This window comes from Cupressus sempervirens, chromosome 8, assembly GCF_028749045.1.
Source record: "Cupressus sempervirens isolate cs-2001-9-10 chromosome 8, ASM2874904v1, whole genome shotgun sequence".
Taxonomy (NCBI): Eukaryota; Viridiplantae; Streptophyta; class Pinopsida; order Cupressales; family Cupressaceae; genus Cupressus; species Cupressus sempervirens.
This window is the reverse complement of record NC_143125.1, coordinates 215,203,888-215,218,262: the sequence shown is the minus strand read 5'-3', so window position 1 is coordinate 215,218,262 and position 14,375 is coordinate 215,203,888. Positions and strand designations below refer to the sequence as shown.

The 14,375-nt window shown below is 35.2% G+C and overlaps 1 protein-coding gene across 3 annotated transcripts in view; it reads left to right on the top strand.

Annotated features, from left to right (window-relative positions):
- Window positions 1-9,766: 9,766 nt before the first annotated feature.
- The window catches only part of LOC149542269 (ribose-phosphate pyrophosphokinase 1), a 170,272-nt gene continuing 165,663 nt past the window's right edge, over window positions 9,767-14,375 (top strand). For 2 of the 3 annotated variants that reach the window (XM_089797256.1, XM_089797255.1), the window contains exon 1: window positions 9,767-9,940. In XM_089797256.1, the coding sequence (XP_089653382.1) occupies window positions 9,836-9,940 (105 nt within the window). In that variant the 5' untranslated portion in view covers window positions 9,767-9,835. Of the gene's footprint in view, window positions 9,941-10,040; window positions 10,158-14,375 lie in introns of those variants that run through there. The other variant, XM_089797257.1, reaches the window with a different exon arrangement.

Genomic DNA, 14,375 nt, shown 5'->3' with positions numbered 1-14,375 from the left:
AGGTGTTTGTGCACATGATTAGAGACAAGATAAAATTAATTGCACTTCAATCAAAATAAGTAAGATGATTTGGATAAAATTAAATTAAATCCAAATAGATCCACCTTTGGAAAAAGTGATAAAAAGATAAGACAAAAAAATTGCACTTTAACCAAGATTAAGAAGGACATTAAAGAAAATTTTAGTTCAAATAAATCCACCTTGGAAAAAATGATTAAAGATAAGACAAAATAAAAGACACTTTAATTGAGGCAGAGATAAGAATTTAGAAAACAAAAGCTCTTAAAGAGCTTGTGTCCCTGCCTTGTGCTATTGACATTTCATGCGCAGAAATGAAGATCAAGTGTTGAATAATTATGTTCACACAAGAAAAATGTATATAGCATAGCTTGTTGAATTAGACATTAAGAAGACAAGGAATAATACAAGCTCAAACATAAATATGTAAAACATAAAAGTATTGTAATGTGGAGTTACTCATAGTAGAAATTTAAAATTGGTTTTTAATCTTTATTTTTAAATAAGTATGATATGTAATATGATAATAATGTAAATTATTATTAAAAAGTATATTATTATAGAAAACAACATAATTTTCATTAATTGTCATGTATTTGAGACCGAAAATATTCAGACCTTAAAACCTAAACTCTTAACTCTACATTTTAATAATAATTTCTAATTTCTAATAGTAATATGGCTCACTGACTTTGGCTCAAAAAGTACACAGTAAAATCCCAATAGAAATATCACAATAAAGTATTATAATCATTAAATTAAATTTTGCTCAAATTTTTACTTTAGATGTTGTGAAATCACTCTATCTAATATAGAAAAACAATAAAAAATAACTAAATTATCATTGAAGTTAACTCACAATTATGTTCACTCTATTTAGTTAAGAAAGTCTATTTGTTTAACAAAAAAAAAATGATTCATAATTTCATTTTTTAAAGAACAATTAGTAACATGATTTTATTAATATATTTGTTCAAATATTTTTTTGAACATTTAAAATTATAATATTGTCTAATTGAATTGAAATTTTTTGATAAATCACAAGAATAAAAGATCACGTTTAAATTTTAAACTATTATAAATAAAACTTAAGAAACTTAATATTGATTTTATTTTTTAAATATTGAACAATAAAAAGAGTTCATATACTCAATTAAAAATAAAAAATAAAATTATAATTCAATGAATATGAAACATATAAAATTAAAAATAGTTTAAAAATATAAAATATTACAAAAATCTATATAACATTTTAGATATAGCATTTCATATATGCTTTTATATAACATTTTCTAGCACGACAGATGCAAGAGATTACCTTGCTTCTTATTATTGAAACACCATCATTTTTTTCTTCTCAAAACCCAATTCATGATTAGACTATTACAAGTGTCTACAAAATTTTATGCACTTTATGTCTTTTTCAATTTTAATATGTTTTTCCTAATGTGAGTTTTGGTTTTTGCTTTTCCACAATTGTTGTAAGTCTTTTCAATGACCGTATGTTTTCTAAGGTTTGGAAGATCTGAGTTTGAGAAACCTAATCATTTGGTATTGGACAAAATGCAAGCTTATAAATCCTTTGAACATGGTGGTTCTTTTTGCTCCATTCTATGTCTGCAAAATCTTGTGCAAGGCAATACAAGAGATGGCAAGAACAAAGTAACTAATTGGCTGAAAAGAGTAGTATATCAAGGGTAGAGGAAGAGAAGAAAGCTGTAAATATTGTGGCTGCTATAAACTTTAGATGGAAAATTTTAGATCCTTTCTCAAGACCTACATGAAAGGCTTTTGGTTGCTTGCCAACTCAAGTGCAATTTCTTCTAGCCAAAGGAAATGCAAGCTTCTGTTACTCCAACCATGAAACATGACTCTTGTCCTTTGCCAAAAATTGGCAAGAGAGGATCAACCACAACGATAGGACAATCGTTTATTGATTGGGCTTCTACAACTTCCTTTCCTTCCAACTTCATTGTGTTTTCCAGCACACAATCTCTTTTCTATTGGACTTGGCTTTCATACATAAATCGTTTGACTAAGGGCTTCGAAGAACACTTGGTAAACACTAGAAATTGAGAGAAACTTCTAGAAAGAGGCTTGATTTATTTTTGCTATTTTTTAAATAAAAAATAATTTTAACTCCAACAAAATTGATGATAGCCAATAAAAATTTAGAAATTAGGATACATAAATTTAGTTTAAAAATGAATCAATCCAAACTTTAGACTGTTAAGAACTTATTATCGGTAAAATTAATTGAAAGATGTGAAAACATTAGTTCATTTCCTATAAATAGGCAACGACTAATAAGAAAAGGTATTTGAATCAAAATAAATTTAATCCAAGTGGGAGAAAATTCTCTCTTTTTATTTATAAGAAAAGTGGTTTTCATGTGCACTTAGGATAAAAGGGATTTTTTATTTAACTACAAGGGGACATGTTCTTTTAATTAAATAAATTTAGGATAAAGTGGTCAAACCTTAAAATATAATCAAATAAATGATAATGTGATGATTTGATCAATGAATTTTCTATTTTTTAATAATGCAAACTTAATTTAATGCATAATAATGGTCTAGTATTTTAATTTAATTACTCACAAAGGAGATTATACTTTACTAGACCAAAAATATGTGATTACAATCTTAACATTCACAACATCACAACCTCACCACCTTCTTTGTCATCTTGCCCTCACTCTATTGAGCTCTGACTTCATGGATTTAAATGAAAGTTCCCCATCTCACTCCATATTATTTTATTATATTGACCAAAGTATTTTTTATTTATTTTACTATTGTAATTCATCTTTCATCTTTTGGTTATCTATCACCAACTTTCATTATGGATGTGGAAAAAACAAAACAAGGACTTGATTGAGGCAGGCCTCCAAATAGCCCCAACATTTTCCCTCTCTTGCTTGTGTGTAGGTTTAGAGGAGGAGTAGAATCTCCTGTGACAATTATGCCTCCTTTGATGTAAGTTTGTTCTCTTTCCTCTTTCCTCTTGTTACACATGTAATTGTTCTCTTTATTTCTTGCTACTATAATAGTTTATTTTGTGTTTAGGTAGAATACTATCTTATTATTATATTATGTTCTTTGTACTCTACCATAGAGGATCTATAGACACCCCACTATCTTCTCGTATCAATGATATAGTCCTAGAATTAAGCTAACATCCAAGATAGCAAGTTCATAGAGCTAAACTATTAATCTTGACATATAGCCTTTTTCATTTATAGTAATAAACAAACTTTTATCTATTTACATAGACAAGTTAATTCATTTTCTTTATTTTGCAGTGCATTTTCTTTAGGCCTTAGATTCTATTCAATCTATTAGTGTGATCACCCTATCTCACTAGAGGGCAAGTAGAAGTGAGGTAGTGTTTAATCAATTTGTTTCTTGATAGTCTATAAATCTCAAGGGTAACAAATTCTCTTCTCCGGAGAAGCCAAAGATATCATCCCGACACTTGGAAAGCGTTATATAGCATTGTTACCTTATATGGATTGCAAAAAAGAGACCACTAATAAAAGTAGCAAAGATACAACTTCATGATTTATCCAACTTACAAAACCTAGATACCATAAACACTAGTGAATACTATACAAAAAAGATATATAACAAATAATAAACTAGAAATAATATTTAAGAGTTTCAATTGAAAGAAGTAAATAATAAATATGCACATGCAAACCTTTGCAAGATTGAATGTCCTTCAAACACTACACACAAAGAAAAAGAAAAATGCTTAAGTGCTATTTGAGGACTTGCCTTAGTTAAATTCTTATTTTGATGTTTTCACATCGACGACAAGCAAGCTAGATAGATAGATAAGGGGTATAAGAAATCCCCAAGATGCTTAGAGGCATTAAATGAAAAAGGAAAATATTACTTGATAGGCTAGAGAAAGCCAAATAGAAAAAAATAGTTGTAAAATAATGTTGTGAGAGTATAGTATAGAGTTGTAACAAGCTGTAGAGAGCTATAGGTAAGCTTGAGAGTACAAGGTTAAGAGAGAATTTCAAGAAGATAGGAGGGAAAATAAAAGACTTTACAGATTATTGTGAGTTGTCTATAGTAGTTCTCACTGGTCTAAATAAATGACAAATAGTAAAATGCTAAAAAATAATAGTTAAATGATACAATATCATACAATAATAGCACTTTGTGTAAATGTCATATCATTTATTTTTAGTGGCCAAACAAATTATTATTTTTTTTAAAGAAAAAGAAAAAGAAAAAAAAGCACATAATTACTAATGGATTAGACACCAAAGTCGAAATGCTTGGTTTCTCTAGGTCGGACTTCTTGAGAAGAAGCTTTCAACTTGGCCGAGGGCGAGAGTTGGAAGTTGACTGGATCGGCACGTAGATAAAGGTAACCTCGGGCCCCAAATAACCAGACCAGACCATCCACTTGAGGCTGGCATTGGCTCTGGGCTCCACTTCTCCAGGGCAGAAAAGACAAGACACTAGGCAGGTAACGACACAGTGGGACCGGGACATCACACCGAAGCATCACAGTGGGACCAGGCAGCATACACAATACCAAACAGGCTCAAATTCCAGACAGGCTCATTTCCAAGGGAAAAACGACGACTGGGCCCAACCCACATCAAGATAGTGGTAGGCTTTTAAGCCAGGGGTTTCAAGGTGCACTTTCCGATTTTTTTTGTTTTATATATTTGCTCTTGTTAGTTTTTGTTTCGTCCTTCTTTCCTTTGATCAATGGAAAAACAAATTGTGGATACACAAACAATGGGAAAACAAATGGTGGATATGCAAGCTATGGGAAAACAAACCATATCATTGGTCAAAAACGGTCAAGAAATTTTGGTGCACTTTGAAACTAACCATTTAGGTCAAGTCAAAATGGCATCACTCGGCAAGACAAGGAAATATATTTGGGTCAATGTTAAACAATTCAAGGGCGTTTTAAAACGTAGACTTGCTCGCTTGAAAGGGTCACATGAAAAGCAAAAACATAGGTAGAGATTGCATAAACTAGAGAAGAAACAGAAAGATGTTGTCAAAATGTACCCTCCTCCACACTTAGATGGTGACAATCATTTGTGTGGTAGTAGCAACTTTGTTGATTCTGTCACTTACATCCCTACCTCCACACCTCTCACTTGGTGCCCAGATCTTTATGTGCAAGAACTATTGAGGACCAAGAGGAGGTTGGAACTCCTAGTGGCTAAGGAACAAGAAAGTTACCGTAATATGCAAGTGTTAATTTCAGCAAATAAAACTCTTGTAGATAATAACAACATTTTAAAAGCTCAAATATCAACACTACGAGAAACACTTTTAGCAGGGAAGCTTGAATGGCAGAACATGAAGGATGAATGGAAAAACCTGAATGCTACATTGGAAACAAACAAGGTCACAACAAATATCGAGTCATCTCGTTATAAGGAGAGAACGATTCTTCACGCTAATTCGTTGGGAAAGGCAGGGGTTGAAGAGGAGAGGAGAAGTTTTTCAGAAGTCACCAAAACTTGGGACAAAAATAGCAAACACCTTGATATGGCAAGAGAAGAGGCAAAGATTCGTGTGAACACACAAGACAGAGAGGTCAAGGAAAGGCAGCGTAGGGAATCCAATATAATTATTAAAGGGATAAATGGGGAAGGTGAACACACCCTCAACTTAACGAGGGATTTCCTACAAGATGTGTTGTTGTGGCAAGGACAAATCTATCAAGCTTGGAGGGTTGGCAAACCACATGCTGAGAGAAATAGGCCAATCAAGGTAGTCATGCCCAACATTAGCGACAAACAAAATCTACTTTACAAAAAACAGTTCTTGAGGGGTTCTTGCTTCATTGTAGAGGAGGATTTAACCATGAGAAAGCAAGTAGAAAGAAGAATGGAAATGGAAAAAATCAGAATAGCTAGAAATGAAGGCAAAAGAGCTTGGATGTTCAAGGGAAAAGCAATTATTGCTCATTTTGGCCACCATTCCAATGAAGGGCAGGAAGAAGGCAACAAAGGTGTGACAACAAACACTTTAGCATGCAGCGATACAACAAGATCAGCAATCACGCTTAGCTATAATAACTCAACTTCGAGTCTTTCACATCAAAACAAATAGCAATCAAGCTTAAACTAGGTGTCCTTAAGTTTAGTTTGTTGGAATTGTAGAGGTTATCCACGGAGACGTGGGCCTAGGTTAGGACCTATTGCAGAAGGCAAAGACATTATTTGTCTCATAGAGACACATGAGCATGAGGGATGTAAGACCCCATTGTTTGAAGGCTACTAGAAGATGGCAGTGTGGAATGAGGTAGCGGGAAATGGTAAAGGTCATGGAGGTATAACGGTTATAGTAAAAGAAAGGGAAGGTCATGCCATTCAGTTGGAAAAGACTGATTCTAATAAACAATTTATATGGCTCAAAATCGTGGAAAATAACACTCTTATCAGGATTGCAGCCTGTTACTTTGCTCCACAAGTATCTAAAACTTATAAAAAGTGTGGCTTAGATCACAATGACCCCTATATTGCGTTAAAGAAAGATGTTGCTATTTTTTCGCAGCGTGGGGATGTTCTTCTTGTTGGAGATTTCAATGCTAGGACAGCAAATTGGCAAGCAAGTATTTTCAGCTCCAAAGTAAATAATAACCCTATTTGGCTCATAGAAGAAATAAATCATCAATGGAAAAGAATATCCGAAGATGCCAAAGGCTGCAATCATTTTGGGGAAGAATTGATCACTCTATGTGGCACATTTGATCTCATAATTTGTAATGGTTTGGCTAGATGGGCTAAGTCAGGCAATTTCACTTGCAACACATACGACGAGGCAAGTGTGGTAGATTATGTAATTTGTTCGCAGAATTTGTATGAAAATATTGAAGAAGTTAAAATTGAAGAGTACATTTGGGATTTCAAATTAGATCATAGACTACTGTACATAAATTTGTATTGGGCAAAGGATAGGCGAATTGGAGCAAAAACTCAAGGCAATCAATACCCCCCTTCTCAGGGCAGAATTTTGTTAACTTCAGAAAACAGTAACACTTTTAGAGCTACTCTTGAGGAACTTTGTATGGGACACCCTATGTATAAACATGGTGTTAACAGTTATGATTTATCAAATTTGATCCATGAGGCTCTTTCAAAATGCAAGAGAGCAAAAAATAGAAAATCTGAAACTAATTGTTTTCCAGCCAATGCTTGGTTTGATAAGGAATTCAAGAGGGCTAGGAGAAACCTAAGGGAGTCAAATAAAACTAACCTTGACATTAAGGCCTACAAACAGATCCTAAAGAAGAAAAAACTAATTTTATGTTCACAAGGAGAGAGGAGCTAATTTTCTTGGGTAGAAATAACCCCAAACGTTTTTGGAAAGAACTCCAACCAAGGAGAAAACAAACTGAAAATAATATTATTACTACCACCCAATGGTTTGAATATGCTAAGAAACTTTATGAACAAGAGGGTGGAGTGGGACAACCACCTTTGGTCAATGATGATACAAATCTTTTCACTGTGCAAGAGATAGAGGCAGGGATTAAGAAGTTAGGTGGAGGTAAAGCAAAAGACCTTGTTGCGCTCCAAGCAGAATATCTAAAGTGGGGTATGAAAACTCTTGCACCGCACATCACTGAAATTTTCAACAAAATTTGACAAGAAGGGTTTCCGAAAGATTGGACAATCAACCTTGCAATACCACTTTTTAAGAGTGGTGATGTTAACAATCCCTCCAACTACAGGACTATAATGATCAATCCCCTCTTTGCTAAACTTTTTGGCAGCATGATAGAAACCAGGATCAGCAAATGGGTAGAAGAAAACCATAAACGTGCTAAAGGGCAAGTTGGTTTTAGGCCAAAGCACTCGACAGTGGATCACTGTGTCACTTTGAGACACATTATTGAAAAAGAGTGGGAGAAAAAGGAAGAGGTATTTTGTTGCTTTGTCGACTTTAAAAAGGCTTTTGACACCGTCCCAAGAGACAAGCTTTGGTTTATGATGGAAGAATTGGGGATTCCTATGCATCTCAGAGCTGTTGTTCATAGAATGTACGAAGAGGTGAAAGTCAAAATCAGAACTTCAGATGGCATTTCATAATGTTTTAGGAGCGATATCGGGGTCAAACAGGGATGCCCTTTATCTCCTACTTTGTTTGGTTTATATATTGACAAACTGGACGAGTGGTTAAACATGCAAAAGGGTGAAGGCATTCAGCTAGGTGAATTTGTTATAAAGCTGCTCCTATATGTGGAAGATCTCATTTTAATTGCCAAATCTGCCTGTGGTTTGCAAGATCATCTATCTTCTCTTGAGAGCTTTTGCGGAATGGTGGGGATGCAGGTCAATATCAGCAAGACTAAGGTTATGATTTTCTCTAATAATAAAAAACAACACCAACATGAATTTTATTACAATGGAAGTGTTCTTGAAGAAGTTGCGGAGTATAAATACCTTGGCATCGATTTCAACAAAAAACTAAGCTGGTCTAGCTGCAAGTATAAAAGGATATTAGGTGGGTGGAAGGCTTTTTATGCTTTTCAGAATAGGTGCCGTGAAGCAAAGTTGTGGGATTGGAAAACTATTCAAACTTTGTTCGGTCTTCTTGTGCTGCTAGTTGTTCTTTATGGGTGTGAATTATGGGCCAGCAACACTACTATAGCACAATGGAAACAAATCGAAGAAATCCAAAAGCACTTGATCACAAGCAAGTTTAAAATCCAAAACACTGTTCCATATGATATCATGCTAAGTGAAATGGGGGCTACTCCTATTGAGGCACTTGCTATGGTTCACCTTCTAAGCTATCTAGAAAGAATAAAAAAAATGGAAGAGGATAGATGGCCTAAAGTTGTCTTTAGTGACACACTATGTAAGCGAAAAAGGACATGGATGCAACAAAACATCAAATGGATGAGTAAATGGAATATTCAATTCAATATGTGCCCCACAAATAATAAAGAAATAAAGGTCTTTGTCATGGAGAAATTCTACAAGAGAAATTGGGGAAGTGAGATCGGAAGGAAGAAATTATATTATATAAACGAGTTCAACCCCGCTTGTGATCAACTCCAAAAAGCATACATAGGAGCCAACATTTCTTGGAGGGCTAAAATTCTTATTGCTTAGTTGAGAACTAGCTCTCACCAACTTCGTTGTGAGATCGAACGTTGGAAGAGGCCAAAAGAGGCTTGGGAAGAGAGAATTTGCAGATTCTGCAATTCTAGGAAAGTGGAAACTGAACAACACTTTATTTTAGAATGTGAGGCCTACAAGAGTAGTAGAGATAAATTTGCGGACACTATATGTGACAGTTCTTGGCATAACCTATTCAATGAAGAGTACATTAAGCAATTGGGTGGACTCATCATCATCTTGCACAAGCAGCGAACATTGCTACTTAAGTCTACTTGAGTTGTCTTGCTGTCTTATAGGCTATTTTTAGCCTCGTGGACGTTAAATTTTTATCTATCTATCTATAGAGGGATTACAACAGTATACAATTTACCGCACTAACGAATAGTTTGAAGTACACAACACCCAATATTCAATGTTTTACATAACTAACACGGACCATCTTTGGATAACTCCGTAGTTAAGTACACAATTGAATCCATAGTTTGTCCGTTTTAAAGATTAGCGCATGCGTTGAATTCCCTCAATGGCTCTAAGCTTGGGCCATAGACATATAGTCAATGAATATACATCCACAACTTAACGAGAATAACACTACGTATATCCAATCAATACAACTTTTGCAGTATGCATTCAGTAGTTAAATTTGAATACAGAAACGATAAACTATAATTCTGCAGAGAAACCCGTAACATAATGGCAACATTTGCTGCCCGTGGAGGTCACTTGGCAGGAAATTATGGGGTTACGTTGTACAATTGTCCTTCAAAGCTTCGCGCCACTGCGTTTGTTAAGCCTGTGGTATATTTTTTTTACAAATCAATCTTATTTTCATCTTTATTTTTACAATATTTAAATGATATCTAAGTGCAACTTTGTTTCCAGCGGTGAAATTTATATTGAATTTTATGTCTCATATTTTCTAACTATTTAGTTTCGTCAAATTTCCAAAAAAATGAAAAGAAAAATAGGAGGGTTTCACTCAGGTGATCGGAGTCTTTGATACAAATTCACGTAGGTAATCACTCGAAAGGGAATTTGTTTTCTAATTCTTAATTGTGGGGTGTAATCTGATTCTGGTTCTTTCTTTTTTTGAAATTTGGTTCTCTTTTTGTGTCAGCCTTCTTCAAGATAATCGAGTGTTATAGATTCAGTATGTTGTTGATCAGACTTGAGTCCCCGGCCTTCATTTGTACTACTTGATTATTTGTTTAATCGATTCTTGTCGTCATTTTAAACCTGCGTCATAATATTTGTTTTGCTGTATAAGAACGTAATATTTTTTTGCTAACAAGTCTCTGCACTCATGTAAGGCTGCATCAGAATTGTGCTGTGATACGCAGTCCCGATGTTCGAAGCGTACTATAAATTTATCTCTTTTCTTTTGAGCAAGCAAGGTTACATAAAATTACAGTTTTTTTTAATAAATATCTATAACCAGAGCTGAGATGGAGAAGAAAATAAGATGAATATAAAGATTCTCTAGACTGTTGGTCACGTAGATGTTAATAAGATTCTAATTGAATTTAATTCTGATACTTCCCTTTTAATTTTTGAAGATGAATTATAACACTAACCAACATGAACTTAACTTAGTCCATGGCTTTACCCACTTTTCAAAATAAAATGCAACACTAATCAACACCAACTTTAACATCAATGCTTAACAAATCTGACTATTTCAACTCAAGGTGGATGCCCTTAACAGCTTGTCGAGCCCTGAACCATCAAGATTCCAATATATTACAAAGAGAATGCATAGTCAAGCATGGAGTGTTGTTTTCATGTGCTTGTTTAACCATGGGCAATGACATTTGCCCTCCCAACCATAGATGCATGGCTATTGTTTGGGCTCTGCATAGGCTCGGGCTCTGGAGGGAGTTGTCTAGGAGTTGGAGTAGGTGTTGTAATTTATGAGATTGGGCTGTTCCATTGCCTTTGTCACTTGTTTTGAGGCTTGTGGGTGGCCAGCTATAGAGACTCCACAGATGTTGCAGGACTGGGCTGTTGGTAAGCCAAGTGGTTGAGAGGCGAGTGGAGGCCCTTACTCCATAGATGTTGTAGGACTGGGTTGTTGGTAAGCCAAGTAGTTGAGAGGTGAGTGGAGGCCCTTAGTTGAGAGGTAGCGCATGTCTACATAGACACCTACTATACTCTACGGTGAGGAGAGGCAGATCGGGTAGTAGAAGAGAGAGCTTGGGAGGAGATGGCTACCCGATTAGTGCTCGTTGAGGGAGACTAGGCTTATCAGAGGTAGGAGTTGGCTAGCCAATAGACTGCCTTGAAGATAGAGAGACTGGAGTTGGTAGCTCAGTTGGAAGCGGCTAGGAAGGAGAAGGTCAATTGGTAGCAGTAGTTGGATATGAAGGGGATGAACAAGAACCTATTGAATACTAGTTGACTCAGATGACTAAGGAGTTTGAGACCAAAGGGACAACTTTTAAAGGTTGCCCTTATGGTAAAGACAATGATGGAGAAGCAGATGGAGGTAGAGTAGGACCTGAAGGCGACGACCCAAAAAGTTTATTTGTTGCGATCATGTCTAACTCCTTTAGTGGCATCACAACTGACATCTTTAGGGACACTCCCTCAACTCCCTTCTTCTTAGTTCTATTTTCTCTCATGTATATACATGATCAAACATTGTCTCCATTTTATTGTTAGTCGTCGAAGACGATTTGTTTTTTTTGGGGGGGGGGGGATGACGTTGTCGGTATAATTGTATCTTTCAGGAATGGTTAAGTATGTTGTTAGTAACCGAAGGGTAAGCCGTTATGTCGCGACGGTTGATTCACACCCCTTCGTAGTATATGTACACTCTTGCCATCACAAGAGATCGTCATCAACATTAGCATTGTATTGTCATATGATCTTGATGTATTGGAAGAACATTAATGGAATATAGTGTGAAATCTTGATAAACATTTGCAATTACTTTCTGTGTTATACTTGCTTATTATAGTAGCATATATCAAACCAATTTACCGCAAGTGGTAAAAAATGGTGGCAGTCAAAAGGGTCTCTAGAATCCCCATGTCCTAAAGCTTCTAAAACAACCCCATCCTAGGGATAGAATCAAATGCCTTGTGGAAATCCACAAAGTAGGAATAAACCTATGAGGAGCGATGTTGTGCTTCCTCAATAAATGCTTTGAGGGTCATGATGTGGTATGTTGTCTGAAAGCCCAGACTGAAACTAGCTTGTCCCCTAGCCCAAATATGCCTCTGATCTAACTCTTAGGAAATAATAGCATGTAGATTGTGACATAAAGTTTGGAGAATTTATGTCCAATCATGATGGTCTTGTAGTTTTTGGGATTTGAGGTTGGCTCGACCTTGCGAGTCAGGTTTATAATGTGTCGAGACAAAGAGGAGGGGAACCTTGTACAAACGATTCTCTTAAACAACTTTGCGAGGAAGGAACCCAACACCTTGATGCCATATTTGAAGAGTTCAGTTTGAAACCCTTCCTTGTTCGCAACCCTATTGTTGTTCAGACACCTGACCACCTTGCTGATGTTGTTGACTGTGAAAAGGTGGCAATGGGAGGGAGGGGTGACAACATTGAAAGACTTCCCAAGAATGTCATAAAGGGTGGAGCTGTGGGAGACCAGCGAGCCAAGGACTAAGGTAGCGGAGGAAGGGGTTTGCGAGGAAAAAGGGTGTAGAAGGCCTTAGGAGAGTGAAGGAGCAAGGCTTGAAGGGCCCAACTACGAATTGAAATATATAAAAACACATGCTACAAACATGTTGGATTACATCCATTATTACATATGACATTGTTCATGGTGGATGTAAAAAATGCTGATTTTCATAATTTATAGGTATGCATACAAAATTATCAACTATGTAAATGTCTCATGGAAATGAAAATGGGAAGTTTTGATTTGTTGTGAGAAAAGTGTGGATTGTAGCACAAAGTTAATACTAATATTGAAGGATTTTTAAACACAAAGATACCAAGACAAACCTAAAGTCTTTCATGGAATTTTTTTTGAGAAAGAAATGAGCATATTACAAACTAATACAGCCTTGGAAAGGATTTTATAACCCATTTTTAACAAGATGACACTATTGCAATCCTAAATGTAAAGAAAAATGGTGAAATAATAGAAAAATGATCGAGTATGTACTAAAATATTAAGATAAAGAAGAAAACGTTGATGAAAAGGCAAAAAAGACATGAAAGTAAATGACCATCAATATATAAGAACAAATAGCACAATGGAGAAACATACTTGTATAGGCAACAAGCATTTGCAAAAAGATGACAAACATGAAGTGCCAATCTTTGAAGGAAGTTTGAAATGCAAAAATGCTTCCAAATTCACCTTAATTGTGAACCATGAACAAACAAAGGGGAAGAATATAAAGGAATAAATGAACCACTCAAACCAAGATAATAAATGTTCAAAAAACTCAAAGTTTCATGGTGGAAAGCTTGACATTTTCCTATCACAAATCTCAACGTTCTCAGGGTTTAATGTTTACTATGCTCGGGATTTTTTTGTGTTTGCATTCAACATTGGAAGGATATAATGTTGGAAATATCTACCAACTTTAGTTGTCAAGACTTTTCAAATGTTGTGCATTACATATTACAAATGTAATATGTAATGTGAGAATAAAAGCCCAATCTTTGCGTATGATATTGGGTATTTGGAAGTGTGCTGCATACTTAATACAAGTAATGCTATATGTAACGCACTCCAAAAGTTATGCTTGTTATATATTTCGGGGATTTCAAAGTGTTTTACACTATAGATTGCATGTAATATGTGGTATAATTGTTAGAAAGTAAAGTCCACCAAGATAATAGAGAGGGGGGTGGGTTAATTAGCTATGCAATTAAAACAACTATCAATATCCTTATTAATTCCAAAACATGAAAACAGTAAACACAACAACCATAGAAAACTAACCATACACAATAATATCAAATTTGCTAACTAGGGAAACCCTTGATCAGAGGGGAAACCCCGGTGGGGATGGTACCCACAAAATGATGTACTAATTTAAAAGTTCCTTGTGAAAGGATGGATCCTGTTAGGAGTCAATGAAATACAATCAATACATATCAATCCCTATTAGGAGACTTTGAATCCATGTTAGGAGATTCCAACCTTGTTAGGAGTTGTGCCAACCCTTTTAGGAGTTGTTAGGGAAGATAGATAGACCCACTGTCCAAACAGTTTCAGTACTATCCTCACTGAATAATACAATGGTACATCAACATT